The sequence below is a fragment of the Oryctolagus cuniculus genome, chromosome 14 (assembly GCF_964237555.1).
Source record: "Oryctolagus cuniculus chromosome 14, mOryCun1.1, whole genome shotgun sequence".
Classification (NCBI taxonomy): Eukaryota; Metazoa; Chordata; class Mammalia; order Lagomorpha; family Leporidae; genus Oryctolagus; species Oryctolagus cuniculus.
Genome location: NC_091445.1, coordinates 76182899 through 76199503, shown reverse-complemented (window position 1 = coordinate 76199503; position 16605 = coordinate 76182899). Strand labels below are relative to the sequence as shown.

General features: G+C 41.5%; 1 protein-coding gene across 5 annotated transcripts in view; it reads left to right on the top strand.

Annotated features, from left to right (window-relative positions):
* The window catches only part of PLPP1 (phospholipid phosphatase 1), a 90108-nt gene that overhangs the window by 31739 nt on the left and 41764 nt on the right, over positions 1-16605 (top strand). For 3 of the 5 annotated variants that reach the window (XM_008262216.4, XM_051853467.2, XM_017344720.3), the window contains one exon: positions 4222-4376. The exons of the other annotated variants lie outside the window; for them this stretch is intronic. In XM_008262216.4, coding sequence (XP_008260438.1) covers positions 4222-4376 — 155 coding nt within the window. The remainder of the gene's footprint in view (positions 1-4221; positions 4377-16605) is intronic. 5 annotated transcript variants of the gene reach the window in all.

The window sequence follows — 16605 nt, the reverse complement described above, 5'->3', positions numbered from 1 at the left end:
TAGAGAGCTACCATTTGCTCTTGCAGACCAGCTCTTTGTCATTGTCCACTTTGCCCTCAGTGCCAGGAGGCTGACCTGGCTCTTGGCTTCTAGATGGGTTTGGACAATGGAAGGCCCTGGCAGCAGGAAGAGGGTTGCTGTGTTTTCTTTCCTGGCTTCATTTTGGCTCTCCCAGAGGTCATAGCTTGTATCAAGTGGCCTTCACTGTACCTTTTAGGCCTGAGAATGGTGGCAGCTTTAGGAGGTCATACTGTCTCTTAACTCTTTCCATACCTTCTATAGCTTATGAATAGTCTTTCTCAACTCCCTTGAATTACCTGGTTTTCATGGAGATGCTGTTTTCTGCTGGATCCTAACTGCTACTTTGCTTCAGTCATGTTTGCAGCTATAGCTATGTTATTTTCCTGAAGCCTTGATCACTTTCTTTTTAAATTCTTTGGTATGAGGTCTTTTTTTTTTTTTTAATTACTTCTCTCTTTAGTCTTTTTTTCTGTCCTGCAGTTTGGCTGTTATATTACATGTATTGACATGTTTGAGTGAATGACAAAGGGATGGACATCTGAGTTTTCCTGTGGTGTGGTGTTCTGTTTTACGGTCTGAAAAGAGGCTGTTTGTTTGTTTTGAGAGAAAATAGGGGAAAACAATAAATATCGAAGTCAGTATAGTCACTTTAATAACTTCTAGATTTGTTTTCATTCCCTTTTTTCTTTTTATTTATTTTTTTTAAAGATTTAAGGGCCAGCAGTAAAGCTGCCGCCTGCAGTGCCAGCATCTCTTATGGGCGCCAGTTTGAGTCCTGGCTGCTCCACTTCTGACCCAGCTCTCTGCTATGGCCTGGGAAAGCAGTAGAGGATGACGTAGGTCCTTGGGCCCCTGCACCCACCTGGGAGACTTGGAAGAAGCTCCTGGCTCCTGGCTTCTGATTGGCCCAGCTCTGGCTGTTGTGGCCATTTGGGGAGTGAACCAGTGGATGGAAGAATTTCTCTCTCTCTCTGTCTCTCTTTCTCTGCCTCTGCCTGTCTGTACCTCTGCCTTTCAAATAAATATTTAAAAATTTATTTACTTATCTGAAAGGCAAAGATACAGGGAGAGAATGAGAGAGAGAGAGAGAGAGAGAGAGAGAGAGAGAGAGATATCTTAAATTCACTGGTTCACTCCCCAAATGACCACAATGGCTGGGGCTGAGCTGGGTGAGGCCAAAGCCAGGAGCCAGGAGCTTCTTCTGAGTCTTCCACTTGGGTGCAGGCTTGGGCTATCCTCCACTGCTTTTTCCCAGGCATATTAGCAGGGAGCTGGCTCAAAAGTGGAGCAGCCAGGACTCAAATCGGCACTCCTATGGGTTGCTGACACTGCAGGCAGAGACTTAACCAGCAGATGAAAGATCCGTCTCTCTCTGGCTCTCTCTTTCTCTATTGCTATATCTTTCAAATGAATGAATGAATGAGTGAATGAAACAGCTAGCCTGTGTTGGAATACGGATTCCATGATGTCATAAGTTTCAGCAAAGTTCCTCATTTCTCTAAGCTACAAAAACTTTATGTGGAAAATGGGGATAGTAATTGTCCCACTTGAAAGGCTTGCGGTAAGGGTTGGATAATCTATATAGCTTAGTGCCTTGCCTGTGTGAGCATGCAATACCTGTTGGCTGTCAAATGTTACTTACCTTAAGAATGCCTTGCTCATTCCCTCTGTGCTCTGGTTGACGCAATTTTCAAGCTGTCTTTGCCTCCCTCTCCCACATAAAAGCTCTCCTGTGCCTCTCCCTGTTGCCTGAGATTCTGCAGTTTCCAGGTCAACTCCGTTTCCTTTTTAATGCTCTTTTAACTACTCAGTTCACATTGACCTCTGAATCCTTATAGGTTCTTTTATGCAATTAGTAATCAGTAATATTTCTATTTCCGTGTTATCTGTCTGCCTTTCAGGGTATTAATTTTTAAATTTACATATAGAGGTGTAGAATGACTATCACAATCAAGATATAGAATAATTTCATCACTGCCCCCAAACTCTATCTTGCTTTTTCTTTTGAATCAATTTCTAGAATATACATTCTGTTTCTACATGTACACTTTAGGTTCTTGAAGCTAGTATCTGTTTCACACTAATTCGTCTCCTCTATTATGGCCTTGCCTAGTGGGCATATAGTAAATGATTAGATACTGAATGTTTGAAATGTATAAAACAAAGCCTGAGAGGCCGGTGCTGTGGCACAGGGGTTAACACCCTGGCTTGCAGTGCTGGTGTTCCATATGGGCAGCTGTTCTAGTCCAAGCTGCTCCTCTTCCTATCCAACTCTCTTCTATGGCCTGGGAAAGCAGTGGAAGATGGCCCAAGTCCTTGGATCCCTGCACCCGTGTGGGACATCCAGAAGAAGCTCCTGGCTCCTGGCTTCGGATTGGCGCAGCTCCAGCCGTTGCGGTCATCTGGGGAGTGAAAATCGGATGGAAGACCTCTCTCTGTCTCTACCTCTTTCTGTAACTCTGTCTTTCAAATAAATAAATCTTAAAACAAAAACAAAAAAAAAAAAAAAAAAAAAAAAAAAACAAAGCCTGAAAGCATGGTAAATTTGAACATGTCAAGAAGCCATTAATTTATTTAACTTTGGTCTCTCAGAGTCATTATACTTAAGTGAAACATTTCAACTGCAAATCATCCATGTATAATTTGTTAAAGAGCCCTGCCAGGGCCAATAAAACCTATTTTTTATTTATCTTTTGTACTTTTTTATTTATTTGAAAGGCAGAGCTACAGAGAGGCAGAGGCAGACAGATCTTCCATCTGCTGGTTCACTCCCCAGATGGCTGCAAGGGATGGAACAGTGCCAGTCAGGAGCCAGGAGTCTCCTCCGGGTCTCCCACATGGGTGCTGGGGCCCAAGGATCTGGGCCTTCTACTGCTTTCCCAGGCCACAGCAGAGAGCTGGATTGACAGTAGAGCAGCTGGGACTGGAACTGGTGCTTATGTGGGATGCTGGCACTGCAGGTGGCGGCTTTACCCGCTACGCCACAGCGCCAGCCCCCTGTATTTATTTTTTAAAGATTTTATTTATTTATTTGAAAGGCAGAGTTAGAGGGAGAAACACATTATCCATCTGCTGGGTCACTCCCCCAAGGGCTGCAGTGACTGGAGCTGGGTCAGTCTGAAGCCAGGAGCTTCTTCTGGGTATCCCATGTGGATGCAGCATCCCAAGCATTTGGACCATCTTCCTGTGCTTTTCCAGGCACATTAGCAGGGAGCCGGATCAGAAGTGGAGCATGTGGCACTTGAGCTGGTGTCCATATGGGATACTGGTGCTGCAGGCAACAGCTTTACCCACTACGCCATAGAGCTAGTTCCTTTTTTTGTCTTTGGCAAACAGAGCTTCTTCCTTTCTGTTTATATTGTCAAATATACTTACGGTTTCTACTTTTTAAGATTATTTATTTGAAAGGCAGAGTTAAAGAGAAGCAGAGAGAAAGAGCGAGCGAGCGAGCTAGCTTCCATCCACTGGTTCACCCCTCAAATGGCCGCAGTGGCTGGAGCTGAGCTGATCTGAAGCCAGGAGCCAGGAGCTTCCTTCAGGTCTCCTACACGGGTGCAGAGACCCAAGCACTTAGACTATGTTCCACTGTTTTCCCTGGTTATAGTAGAGAGCTGGATTGCAAGTGGAGCAGTTGGGACTTGAACTGGCACCCATGTGGGATGCCAATGCTGCAGACCATGGCTTTACCTGTGCCACAGCGCCAGCCTTCTACTTTTTCTTATCCGTTTAATTCTAATGTGAAACAGGTTTTTATGTCATCTTTGACTACATTTGACTCTTATGATGCCATTATTAAATTTATAAAATCTTCCCTTTTTTCATGAATATATTTAAGATATTAAGCAATTCTATTACATATGAATGAGTTACAGAATGTAAAATAGAAAACCTTCCTATCTTTTCAACTTTATTGTTCCATGAATTGATTTGGCTCTCCTCTCTGAGAATTTCTTTTACTGATTGTCCCTAAAATCAGAGGTCAATGCTAGCAAGAAAATATACTCATGTATACAGGTGGGCTGGTATGGATAAGCAAATGCTACATGGCTTCCTCAATCATCTTTCTTAGGTATTACATAGTATTGCTCTTTCTCCTGAGAGAGCAAAATATGGGTAAATTTGTATTCCATTCAGTAGTTTTACTTAATAACGAAGTGAATTGAATTTAATCAGTGTGTCTTTTTTTCCCTTCCCCAACAGCTTCCATGCCTATGGCTGTTCTAAATTTGGGCCAAATATATCCATTTCAGAGAGGCTTTTTCTGTACAGACAACAGCATCAAGTATCCGTACCATGACAGTACCGTCACAACCACTATCCTCATCCTATTGGGGGTTGGCTTACCCATTTCCTCTGTAAGTAACTTAATAAGTAGGTAGTGTAAGTAACTTAATAAGTTTGTTGTGCTGGAGGTTTGATGAAGTGATTGATTTGGGGTGGGGGTGAATCCACAATACTTATCTTCATCACTGTTGATGAAAAAGATATATTTGAGGAATATATCCAGTGTTTTAATCCAGGGACAGTGTTTCTCCAGTTAAAAGTGGATGTTACTCAAAACGAATTGATGTCATCCTGAAGAATTTTAGAATGATTATTTTAGAATGGAAAGGTTCATTGAAATCGTTTGGGCCAACTCCTCTCAGTACACAAGTGAAAAAATTTAGACCCAGATTCTTACTCAAATCCAGTAAGTTATTTTATGGCAGAGCTGAAACTAAGATAATGCTTGCTTATCATACTACTGGGTGGGAATTGAGGCCATATGAAAGGAGATAGGCATAATTACTAAATTGAGAAAACAAAAAACTCAGCAGAAAGGTTATAAATATATATGCAAAATGATATCCACAGAACCACAGACTATATTACAACTATTTCAATTTTCTTTTTTTTTTTTTAAAGATTGATTTATTTATTTGAGGTGGAGTTACAGAGAAGGAGAGGCAGAGGCAGAGAGGAATTTTCTGTCCACTGGTTTACTCCTCAGATGGACAGAAAGCCAGGGCTGGTCTAGGCCGAAGCCAGGAGCCAGGAGCCAGGGGCTTCATCTTGATCTCCCATGTGTGTGTAGGGCCCGAGCACTTGGGTCATATTCTACTGCTTTCTGGGCACATTAGCAGGGAGCTAGTTTGGAAATGGAGCAGTCCGAACTCGTACCAGCCTATATTTGGGATGTCGGCTCTGTAGGCAGCAGCTTAACCTCCTGCACCACTCCCTGTATCATTATTCTTTAAGTTTACCATTCTTTAAGATAGTTCATCCTTTTATAGGATAATACTGGGTTTCACTATTTAAAATTTCTAAATATTTATTTGAGCAGCAGAGAGATAGAGACAGAGAGACCAAGTGACCTGCTGGCTCACTCCCCAAATGTTCTCAATGACTGACTGGCTAGGCTGAAAGCTGGAGCCAGGAACCCAAACGAGGTGTCTTACAGGGGTGGCAGGGACCCAATTATTTGAGCTATCACCTGCCTCCCAGGGTGTGCTTTAGCAGGAAACCGAAATTGGGAACAGAGGTGAGACTGAAACCCAGGCATTCTCTGGAAGGAGCAGGTCAAAGATTCACCTCCTGTAGAGGCCTGGGAGTGTAGAGATCATGCTGTATTTCTCCTTTGCCCTCTTGGCTCCTGTCAGTTGGCTTCTCCAGATACTTGACTTACTAAATTTTAGTGTCTCACCAAACTCAGCAGCCTTGTTCTACAATAGGCCTGGATGCTTTTTCTTTCCCTATTTTTGCCCCCAGTTTGGCTAAGAAGAATAACCTAGTTCTTTGATTTTCTAGTTTGTGAATCTGAGTTCATTGTGTCTTTATAGCTGGCAGAATTTTAAAACATCGTCTTCATTGTCTACTGATTCTGAAGGGGAAGGGAATTGGATTTGATTATGTTTTAGGATATATAAGTTTTCTACACATTAATAATTTTTATTGTAACCACTTTTATAGGTATAAAAGTGGAGAAGAATCTGGGAGGAGATACTTAGGGTAGCATTTACTTCTCAGGAAAAAATCTTCTCTTTTAGCCACCAGGCTTATCAAACGGTGTGCAGGGACGCGTGAAGTACTGGCACTTACATGACAGTGGACAGGGTTGCTGTGACTGTATGAAGTACAAGTACATTTTATAGCTATATTTTGAATAACTTGCCAGATATAACATTTTTAAAAACTGCTCCTGTATTTCTTCTAAAAAATTTATTTATTTATTTATTTATTTATTTATTTGAAAGAGTTACAGAGAGAAAGAGAGAGGAGGAGACAGAGAGAGGTCTTCCATCTGCTGGTTCACTCCCCAAATGGCTTCAATGGCAGGATTTGGGCCAGGCTGAAGCCAGGAGTGGGAGGGGCCCAGGCACTTGGGCCATCTTCCACTGCTTTTCCAGGCACATTAGCAGGAAGCTGGATCAGAAATGGAGCAGCCAGGACTCAAAGCGGTGCCCATATGGGATGCTGGTACTGCCGGCTCATGGCTTAACCTGTTGTACCACAGCTGTGGCCCTTGTCCTTGTATTTGAAAAGGTAATTGCTTGGTCAGTAAGCTAGTTATTTGACTTGCTATACTTTATCTTTTCCTAAGAAACTTAATAAAAACTAATTTATGACTTCTAAGCATTTTATAATAAAGTAGAAAAGAATAATCCTTATTATCTATTACTCAAAAAGAACATTACCTTCTACCCAAGCATAACTGTTAACATTTGGATGTATTTCCTTTTGTTTCTCAGTTTTTAAAATATTACTTTGATTTATTTGAGAAGCATGCTGAGAAGCAGAGAGGGAGAGAGGTAGAGAGAGAAAGAGTGCCAGTAAATGAGCGAGTAAGAGAGCAAGCACTCCCATCTGCGAGCACCTCACATCAAGCATCTCCCATCAGATGCTTGCAGTGGCTGGAGAGCAGGTAGCCAGGAACTCAGTCCAGGTCTCCCAGGTGGGTGGGAGGAACCCAAGTACTCGGGCCATCACTGCTGCCTCCAGAATCTGCATTATCAGCAACATGAAATGGGAAGGAAGGAGAGCTAAGTGTTGGACCCAGATGCTCCGGTAAGGGGTATGAGCTTTATAACTGGCATCCTAACCTATAGGCTCGATACTCACTCCTGCCAGTTTGGTAGTTTTTAATGTCATTAGGAGTGCACTGTAAATTCGGTTTTGAGCTCTTTTTTTTTTTTTTAATCTTATCACAGATATTTTTGAGTTACCATAAATACTAGTAGTTTAAGTGAGAGCAGTAAGGCAACATTTTTTTTTTTTAAATAATGGGAAAAGACTTGGTGTGAGTTTTCAAGGTCTTTAGTACTAATTCCCTGTGAGTTTACTGATAGTGAGAATTGATCTGGAAAGATACTTCAATGCAAATTCATTTGTATTGAAAGTAGTAGTAATATTTGGCCAGTTTCCAGGCCTTAATGTGCCTGTCTTTTATGGATTAATATTAACAGATTCTTGAGAATTTGTAGGATAGATTTATTTTAATAATTTATATTAAACAATATAATGTGGAAGATAATTTATTTTCTGTAAAGTTAATTATTTTTGTTATAACTGTATACATACTATAAAGTTTGATAAATGATAAAATTTTAGATGATTATAAGTCTACAGTTTAAAGCAGTGACTTATTTTAATAATCTAAGTTCCATATATATGTATTTTAATGAATTCTGTGCTGTTCATTCATTAGCTGTCAAAAAAGATATCAAATTCAGAAGAGTATAGATTTCTACATCATTTGGCTTAAAGGTTCTTTTGTAAATGGGGTGGGGATATTTAACAATTCACTTTGAATTTGAGACCAAACTTACTCCCTCTGCCCTGGACCTTTGACTTTATGTAAGTTTCCTTTTTTCCTTGGCAATTCCTTATGCATTTACTTGAGTAAATTTTTACATTTTGTAGGAAAATGTAAAAGCTTAAATCTGTATGCAAACTTTGAGAGTAATGATAGTAACAGTAAAGTGACTGTTAAATCTCAAATCCCTGTGTTGCAGTGAATAAGTATACTTTGTATGGAGTTTAAATGTATAGTTTCAGAACAGAAAACTCCTACCTATGTTTGATAGGTTATTTGAAGCTGACTTCAGTACTCACGAGAAGTAGTTGGCTTTTCTTAGGTCATGATTATTTGGTTACAACTTTTTAGTAGAAATGTCTAGTCTAAAATAGTAATATAGACAGTGCTTTTCCATGACCAATGTAAAAAATTCCTGAAGAATCACTGTCCAAAACTGCAACATTATAAATCATGAATGTATGTAAATGTTTGTGAGAAAGGCTTTCTCTCTTTATGTATCTTATACATTACTGAGAAACAGATGAATGAAGTGGGCAAAGGGCATGAACAGAAAAATTGTCAGAGTGAGAAAAAAAATGGCCAAGAAATTAAGAAAAATACCAAGATGGGACATTTTTAAGAAAGAAGTTCATGGGGCCGGTGTTGTAGCATAGCAGGTAAAGCCACCACCTGTGACACTAGCATCCCACATGGGCTCTGGTTCTTGTCCAGGCTGCTCCACTTCTTCTTCTTCTTTTTTTTTTTTTTAATTTATTCATCCATTTGAAATGGCAGAGTTACAGAGAGAGAGGTTTTCTGTCTGCTGGTTCACTCCCCAAATGGCCAAACCTAGTCTTCATGTACAGCCCAGCAATTTTATTTCCAGGTATTTATCCAAAGGAGTTGAAAACTTATGTCCACACAAAAAACTGCACATGAATGTCCACAGCAGTTTTATTCATATTTGCCCAAACTTTGAAGCAACCAAGAAGTCTTTTATCAAGTAAATGGATAAAACAAACTGGTACGTTCATTGAATGTAGTAGTATTCAGTGATAAACGAGCTATCCAGCCAGGAAATACATAGAAGAACTTTAAATGCATATTGGATTTAAGTAAATTTAAAAAAAGAACCTTAACTGTATACTGCAAAGTGAGAGAAGCCAGTCTGAAAAGTCTGTTGTATGAGTCCAACTGTGGCATTGTGGGAAAAGGCAAAACTATGGAGACAGTAAAAAGATCAGTGGTTGCCAAGATTTGAGGGGAGGTCAGAAGGGATGAATAGGCAGAACCTAGAATGCAGTGAAATTTTTCTGTTATCACTAACGGTGGATAATTGATATTTTGTGCTTGTCAAAGCCCATAACGGGACCGGTGCTATGGCATAGTGGGCTAAATAAGCCTCTGCCTGCGTATGGATGGAGGTTCTTGTCCTGGCTGCTGCTTTTTCAATCCAGCTCTCTGCTAAGGCCTGGGAAAGCAGTATAAGATGGCCCAAGGGCTTGGGCCACGGCACACCCATGTGGGAGACCAAGAAAAAGCTCCTGGATTCTTGTTCCTGAATTCAGTTTGACTCACCTCCGAGTGTTGTGGCCACTTGGGGAGTGAACCAGTGGGTGGAAGACCTTTCTGTCTGTCTGTCTCTCTAACTCTACCTCTCAAATAAATAAAATCTTAAAAAAAAAAGAAGCCCATAATATCTGTGTAACACACAAAATGAGCTTAATGTAAACTATGGACTTTGGTTAACAATAATAAATTAATACTGGCTCATTATTTATAACAAATGTATCACATCAGTGCAAAATGTTTATGACAAGGGAAACTCAGGAGGTGGTGGTGGTGGTGGGGAAGGGAATATTTGGAAATCTTTTATTTCCTGCCCAGTTTTTCTATAAATGTAAAATTGCTCTAAAAGTAGAATTAATTAAGAAAATTTAAAAATTATATTATCTGGTAAAATGTCAGTGTTCTTTTACTAAGTGTTAGTAATGATTGTTATAATTTATTATCCTCATAGTGAATATTAACATTATTTGCTTTTGGAATACTTGAAAAGATACAAAAAGTAAAGTTTCAGAGCCGGACTTCATGTAACTGCTCTGTTAACTAATTTTCTAAGAGTGTTTATTTTGGCTCAAAATTACTGATTCCAACCAAAGAGGAGTGTAAGATTGATTGACAATTTAATAAATTAACATTTAATGTTTGATATTTAATCTAATGAAGACAAAGTAGAAAACATGACAGTATTTATAAATTCAGGGCAGATTTTCAGATTTTTTTTTAAATTTAATTTTATTTATCTGAAAGGCAGAGTTAGAGAGAGAGGTAGAGACAGACAGATCTTCCCATCCTCTGGTTCACTCCGCAAGTGGATGCCAGGCCAGGGCTGGGCCAGGCTGAAGCCAGAAGTTTTATTCAGGTCTTCTATGTGGGTGGCAGGAGCCCAAGCACTTGGGTCATTTTCTACTGCTTCTCCCAGGCCATTGGGAGAGAGCTGAATTGGAAGTGGAGCAGATGAGACTCAAACTGGCAAGGTATGGGCTGTGCTAGGCTGAAGGCAAGAGCCAGGAGCTTCTTGTGGATTTCCCATGTGGGTGCAGAGGCCCAAGGACCTGGGCCATCTTCCACTGCTTTTCTCAGGCCATTGCCAGGGAACTGGATAGGAAGTGGAACAGCTGAGACTCAAACCAGCACCCATACAGGATGCTGGCATCACAAACCGTGGTTTTATCCACTGTGCCATAGCACCAGCCCCAGAAATAAATCTTAGGGAAAAAAAAGTCCTGAAATCTGAATAAGATCTATATTTTCGTTAATGATATTGCTAATTTGATAACAGTTATGTAAGATCATTGGAGGAAGCTGGGTAAAGAACACAAGGGGATTCTCTGAACCTTTATTTATTTATTTTTTTTGAAGATTTATTTACGGGGGCTGGCACTGTGGCGTAGTGGGTAAAGCTGCCGCCTGCTGTGCCAGCATCCCATATGGGTGCTGGTTCAGTTCAAGTCCCAGATACTCCACTTCTGATTCAGCTCTCTGCTATGGCCTGGGAAAGCAGCAGAGGATGGCCCAAGTCCCTGCACCGCTGCGCCTGCGTGGGAGACCTGGAAGAAGCTCCTAGCTTCCGATCAGTGCAGCTCTGGCCATTGAGGCCATCTGGGGAGTGAACCAGCGGATGGAAGACTCTGCTTCTACCTCTGCCTCTCTGTAACTCTTTCAAATAAATAAAACTTTAAAAAATTATTTATTTATTTGAAAGGCAGAGTTAGAGAGAGAAAGAGAGGTCTTCCATCTGCTGGTTCCCTCCCCAAATGGCTGCTACGGCTGGAGCTGGGCTTATCCAAAGCCAGGAGCCAGGAGCTTCTTCCAAGTCTCCCATGCGGGTGCAGGGGCCCAAGGACTTTGGCCATCCTCTGCTGCTTTCCCAGGACATTGCAGAGAGCTGGATTGGAAGTGGAGCAGCCAGGACTCAAAATGGCACCCATATGGGATGCTGGCACTTCAGGCAGCGGCTTTACCCACTATACCCCAGTGCTGGCCTGCCTGTACTTTTTTTTTGCAACTTCTATCTGAATCTAAAATTGTTTGAAAATGAAACACTTCATATGTTCTAAAATGCTGCTGGCTAGATGAAATAAAATGAAGACCATTGAATTTAGCCATTTGGAAACAGATGGTGACTGTCAGGAACTGTTTCCATGAAGGTGATCAGAGAAGAATGCTTAGAATTCAGGTCGTGGAAGGGTGCACATTATTAGAAATGGCAAAAACTCAGGACCATGCGAGGCAAATTGCTGAGACAGAGGAGCAGCCGGGATTTGAACTGGCGCCCATATGGGATGCTGGCATTGCAGGTGGTGGCTTAACCCATTATATCACAACACTGACCCCAGTTTTACTGGCTCTTACATGCATTTTTTCATGTATAACCATATGAAACTTATCACATGTATAGTTTCATGTAACCATTGTTGTAATCAGGAGTCAGAACTGTTCTGTCACCCCAAGGAAACTCCCTCATGCTCTACCTTTGATAAGGATACCCTCTGTCAAATGCTAGTCTTTGGCAACCACTGATCGGTTCATCACTGTAACTTTGTTATTTAAAATATGTTATACAGATGGATCTATACACTGTATAGCCTTTCAAATTGACTTTTAAAAAACATTTCAGAGGCAGAGAGACAGAAAGAGATAGAGCTCGTCCACCCACTGGTTCGTTCCCCAAATGCCCACAGCAACCAGGGATGGGCCAGTTTGAAACCAGGAACTTGGAACTCAGTCTAGGTCTCCCATGTGGGTGCCAGGTACCCAAAAACTTGAGTCATCACCTGCTGCCTCCCTGGATGCACATCAGCAGGAAGATGGAATTGAATGTGGAGGAGCCAAGGCTTGAACTAAACACTCTGATAGGAGATGTGGGCATCCCAAGTGGCATCACTGCTTTTGGCCAACACTTGCCTCAGGTATTTTTCTCCTTTTCCTTTTCCTTTTTGTTAATTTGCGAAATAGAGCCCCAGAGAGAGGGAGAGACATAGATAAAGGTCTTCCATCCACCACTTCACTCCTCAAATGGCCACAACAGCTGGAGGTGGGCTGATCCGAAGCCAGGAGCTTCTTCTAGGTCTCCCATGCGGGTGCAGGGGCCCAAACACTTAAGCCATCCTCTACTGCTTTCCCAGGCCATAGCAGAGAGCTGAATCAGAGGAGCCTGGACACAAACTGGTGCCCATATGAAATGCAGGTGCTGCAGGCAGAGGTTTAGTCTACTCCGCCACAGCGGTGGCCCCTTCTTCTTTTTTTAAAGTTGGAATAATGCCCTTGAGATCTGTCTGTTTTAGGTACATCATTTTGTTGCTGAGTAGTATGCCATTTTATGGATGTGTCACAATGTGTTTATCCATTTATGTGTTGAAGGACACCTTTCCAGTTTTTGAGTAGAAAGCTCTATTACAAGTAAACTTCTATCAATATGTATACAGGGTTTTGAGTGAACATGTATTTTCATTTTTCTAGCATACACACTCAGTGGGATTGCTGGGTCTTATGGCAAATATGTGTTTATAAGAAGCTTCCTGTTTTCCAGAGTGCTTACCATTTTGCATTCTCACCAGCAGTCTATAAGGGATCCCCTGTGTGCATTGCACCAGTGCTGGTATTGTCGGCAGCTTTTATTCTAGTCATTTTAGTAGGTGTGTATTGATATCCTTTTAGGGCTTTTATTTTCCTTTCTCAAATAGTTACTAATGTTGAACATCTTTTCATGTTTGTGCTGTCCATGTTTTGTTTGTTGAATTATGCTTTTTTTTTTTTTGGCCTGTTTTTCTAAATAATCCCCCCCCACACACACACACACACTGGAGTTTTAAGAGATCTTCATGTATTCTAAATACATAAAATCTTTTGTGATTATGTGACTTGCAAGTATTTTCTCCCAATTGTAGTTTGAATTTTTATTCTCTTAAATACGTCTTTTTAGGGTGGGCATTTGTCTTACCTGGTAAGATGCTACTTAAGACACCTGCATCCCATATTGGAGTATCTGTGTTTGATACCTGGCTTTGACTCCCAGTTCTAGTTTCTTGCCATTTCAAACACTGGGAGGCAGCAGGTGATGGCTCAGGTGGTTGGGTGCCTGTCACCTACATGGGAGACCCAGATTGAGTTTCTGGCCTCCTGGCTTTGGCCTGCTCCAACCCTGGCTGATTTGGGCATTTAGGGAGTAAACTAGTAGATGGGCGAGCATGTCTGTTTCTGCCTTTCATTTATGGATTTTGCTTTGATATTATGTGATTTGTTTTTAAATTCACAAGGCAGAGGCAAAGATAGAGAGCTCTCATCTGTTAGTTCATTTCCCAAGTACCCACAAAGCCCGCGACTGGGCCGGCCCAAATCCAGGAGCTGGGAGCTCTACTATGGTCTCCCACGTGTGTGACAGTGATCTAACCATTGGAGCCATCACTTGCTGCCCGCCAAAGGTCTGCATTGACTGGATGCTAGAGTCAGGAGCCGGAGCCATGTAGTGAATCCAGGTATTTGAATTTGGGATGCAGTGTCCTGACCCATGTCTTAGCTGGGACTTATTCTGGGATTGGTGGTGTGGTGTAGTGGGTTAATCATCCACCTGTGGCACTGGTATCCCATATGGAGACCACTTTGAGTCTGGACTGTTCCACTTCCAATCCAGCTCCCTGTTGATGGCCTGGTAAATCAGTGGAAGATGGCCCAAGTGCTTGGGCTCCTGCACCCACATGGGAGACCAGGAAGAAGCTCTGTCTTCAGATCAGCGCAGCTCCAGCAGTTGTGGCCATTTGGAGAGTGAACCAGCAGATGGAAGACTTCTTTCTGTGTCTCTCCTTCTATCTGTCTGTAACTATGCTTCTCAAGTAAATAAATAAATCTTTAAAAAAATTCCTATACCAAAAAAAGTGTTTATTTTGTAGCTTTACAATTTTTTTGTTTTATGCTTAGCTTTATGATTCCTGCCTCCCCCATTTTTGAGGTGAGGGGAATTGGAATTTATTGATTAACAAACTAAGTAGTAATGAACCATGCATATTTATATTTGGAATCAAGAGCCTAAATAAGTTTTTAAACAACAGTCACAGATAATATGTGTATTTAAATTCAACAAAAGGGGTGTTCTAGCTATTAAAGATTTGTATTGATAAAAAATGTGCTATTTACGACTTACATTATTAACAGTTTCAAGAAATCATATACTACAAATTATTTAAAAATTATTGGGTTATATATTGATCATTTTTTATGACCCTCTTTGTGGTGTTTTGTACAAGATGTGAAATTTAGGTGGAAGTTCAATTTTTCTTTTTGCTTATGGCTGACCAGTTGTTTGAACAACATTAACTCTCCTTTCTTTAATTGCTTTTGTGTCTTTATAAAACAAAGTTATTTGGCTATTTTTGTGTTGGTTCATATAAGTTCTGTTCTTGCTCCATGAATATGTGTTTGGCCTTCCACTGATAACATACCATCTTGCATTTTGTGGTTATACATAAGGTGTAAAAAAAGTTGTCAGCTTAAAATTGTGTGGTTTAACGAAAATGCAGTTTTTTTCTCAAAAAAATTCAGGGAATGTGACTCTTCCATATTTATTCTTTTTTTTTTAATTTTTTGACAGGCAGAGTGGACAGTGAGAGAGAGAGACAGAGAGAAAGGTCTTCCTTTTTGCCGTTGGTTCACCCTCCAATGGCCGCCGTGGCCAGTGCGCTGCGGCCGGCGCACCGCGCTGATCCGATGGCAAGAGCCAGGTGCTTCTCCTGGTCTCCCACGTGGGTGCAGGGCCCATATACTTGGGCCATCCTCCACTGCACTCGCTGGCCACAGCAGAGAGCTGGCCTGGAAGAGGGGCAACCGGGACAGAATCCAATGCCCCGACCGGGACTAGAACCCGGTGTGCCGGCGCCGCCGCAAGGCGGAGGATTAGCCTAGTGAGCCGTGGCACTGGCCCCATATTTATTCTTTTTCAGAATTATTTTAACTGTTCTAATTCCCTTGCTTTTCACATAAATTTTAAAATGAATGTGCTTATACCTACAAAAAAGTCCTGCTTGGAATTTTGAGAAGCATTGTGTTAAACTTATACATCAGTTTAGGGAGAATTTCTATCTTTGCTTTAAGACCAAAGTCTTCCAATCTCTGAAGACAATACATCTTTCCATTTATTTACGTCTTTGATTTTTTTGGTTTAGTAATTTTCAGCCACAAAATGTATTTTTTTTTAAGTTTATACTTAACTGTTTAAATAGTTCTTGCTATTATAGATAGAATTGTGTTTTTTTTTTTTTTTAAGATTTTTATTTATTTGAAAGTCAGAGTTACGCAGAGAGAAGAGAGGCAGAGAGAAAGAGAAAGGTCTCCCATCCACTGGTTCACTCCCCAGTTGGCCGCAATGGCCGGAGCTGCGCCAATCCGAAGCCAGGAGCCAGGAGCTTCTTCTGGGTGTCCCATGCAGGTGCAGGGGCCCAAGGACTTGGGCCATCTTCTACTGCTTTCCCAGGCCATAGCAGAGAGCTGGATTGGAAGTAGGGCAGCCGGGACTAGAACCGGTGTCCATATGGGGTGCCAGCACTTTAGGCCAGGGTGTTAGCCCACTGCGCCACAGCGCCAGTCCCAGTACTTGTGTTTTTAATTTTGGTTTCCACTTGTTCACTGCTAGCATATGGAAATATGATTGATTTTTATCTGTTGTCCTGTAGCTTATGGCCTTAGAACACTCGCTTATTATTAGTTCTAGGATTTTGGGGATAGATTCCTTGGGATTTTCTGTATTTTCCTGTTTTTAATTTTACTTTCTTGCTGCTTTTTAAAAAATTTTCATTCTCCTTTGAGTTCCTTTTCTTCTTCCTTTTTTTAAAATAGTTATATATTTATTTGAAAGTCAGAATTACACAAAGAGAGAAGGAGAAGCAGAGAGAGAGAGGTCTTTCATCTGCTGTTTTACTCCCCAATTGGCTGCAATGTCTGGAGCTGAGCTGATCCGAAGCCAGGAGCCTCCTCTGTGTCTTCCATGGGTGCAGGGGCCCAAAGACTTGGGCCATCTTTGACTGCTTTCCCAGGCAATAGCAAAGAGCTGGATGGGAAATGGAGTAGCTGGGACTCGAACCGGCGCCAATATGGGATGCTGGCACTGCAGTTGGCGGCTTCACCGCTATGCCACAGCGCCGGCCCCTCTTCCTGACCTTTCAATTGGAGGCTTCTGATATTAGCACAGGAGTCTTCTGCTGTCATTTGTCTGTACTCACTCCCTTGATGATTTTGTGGCTTTAACTCCACGTCTA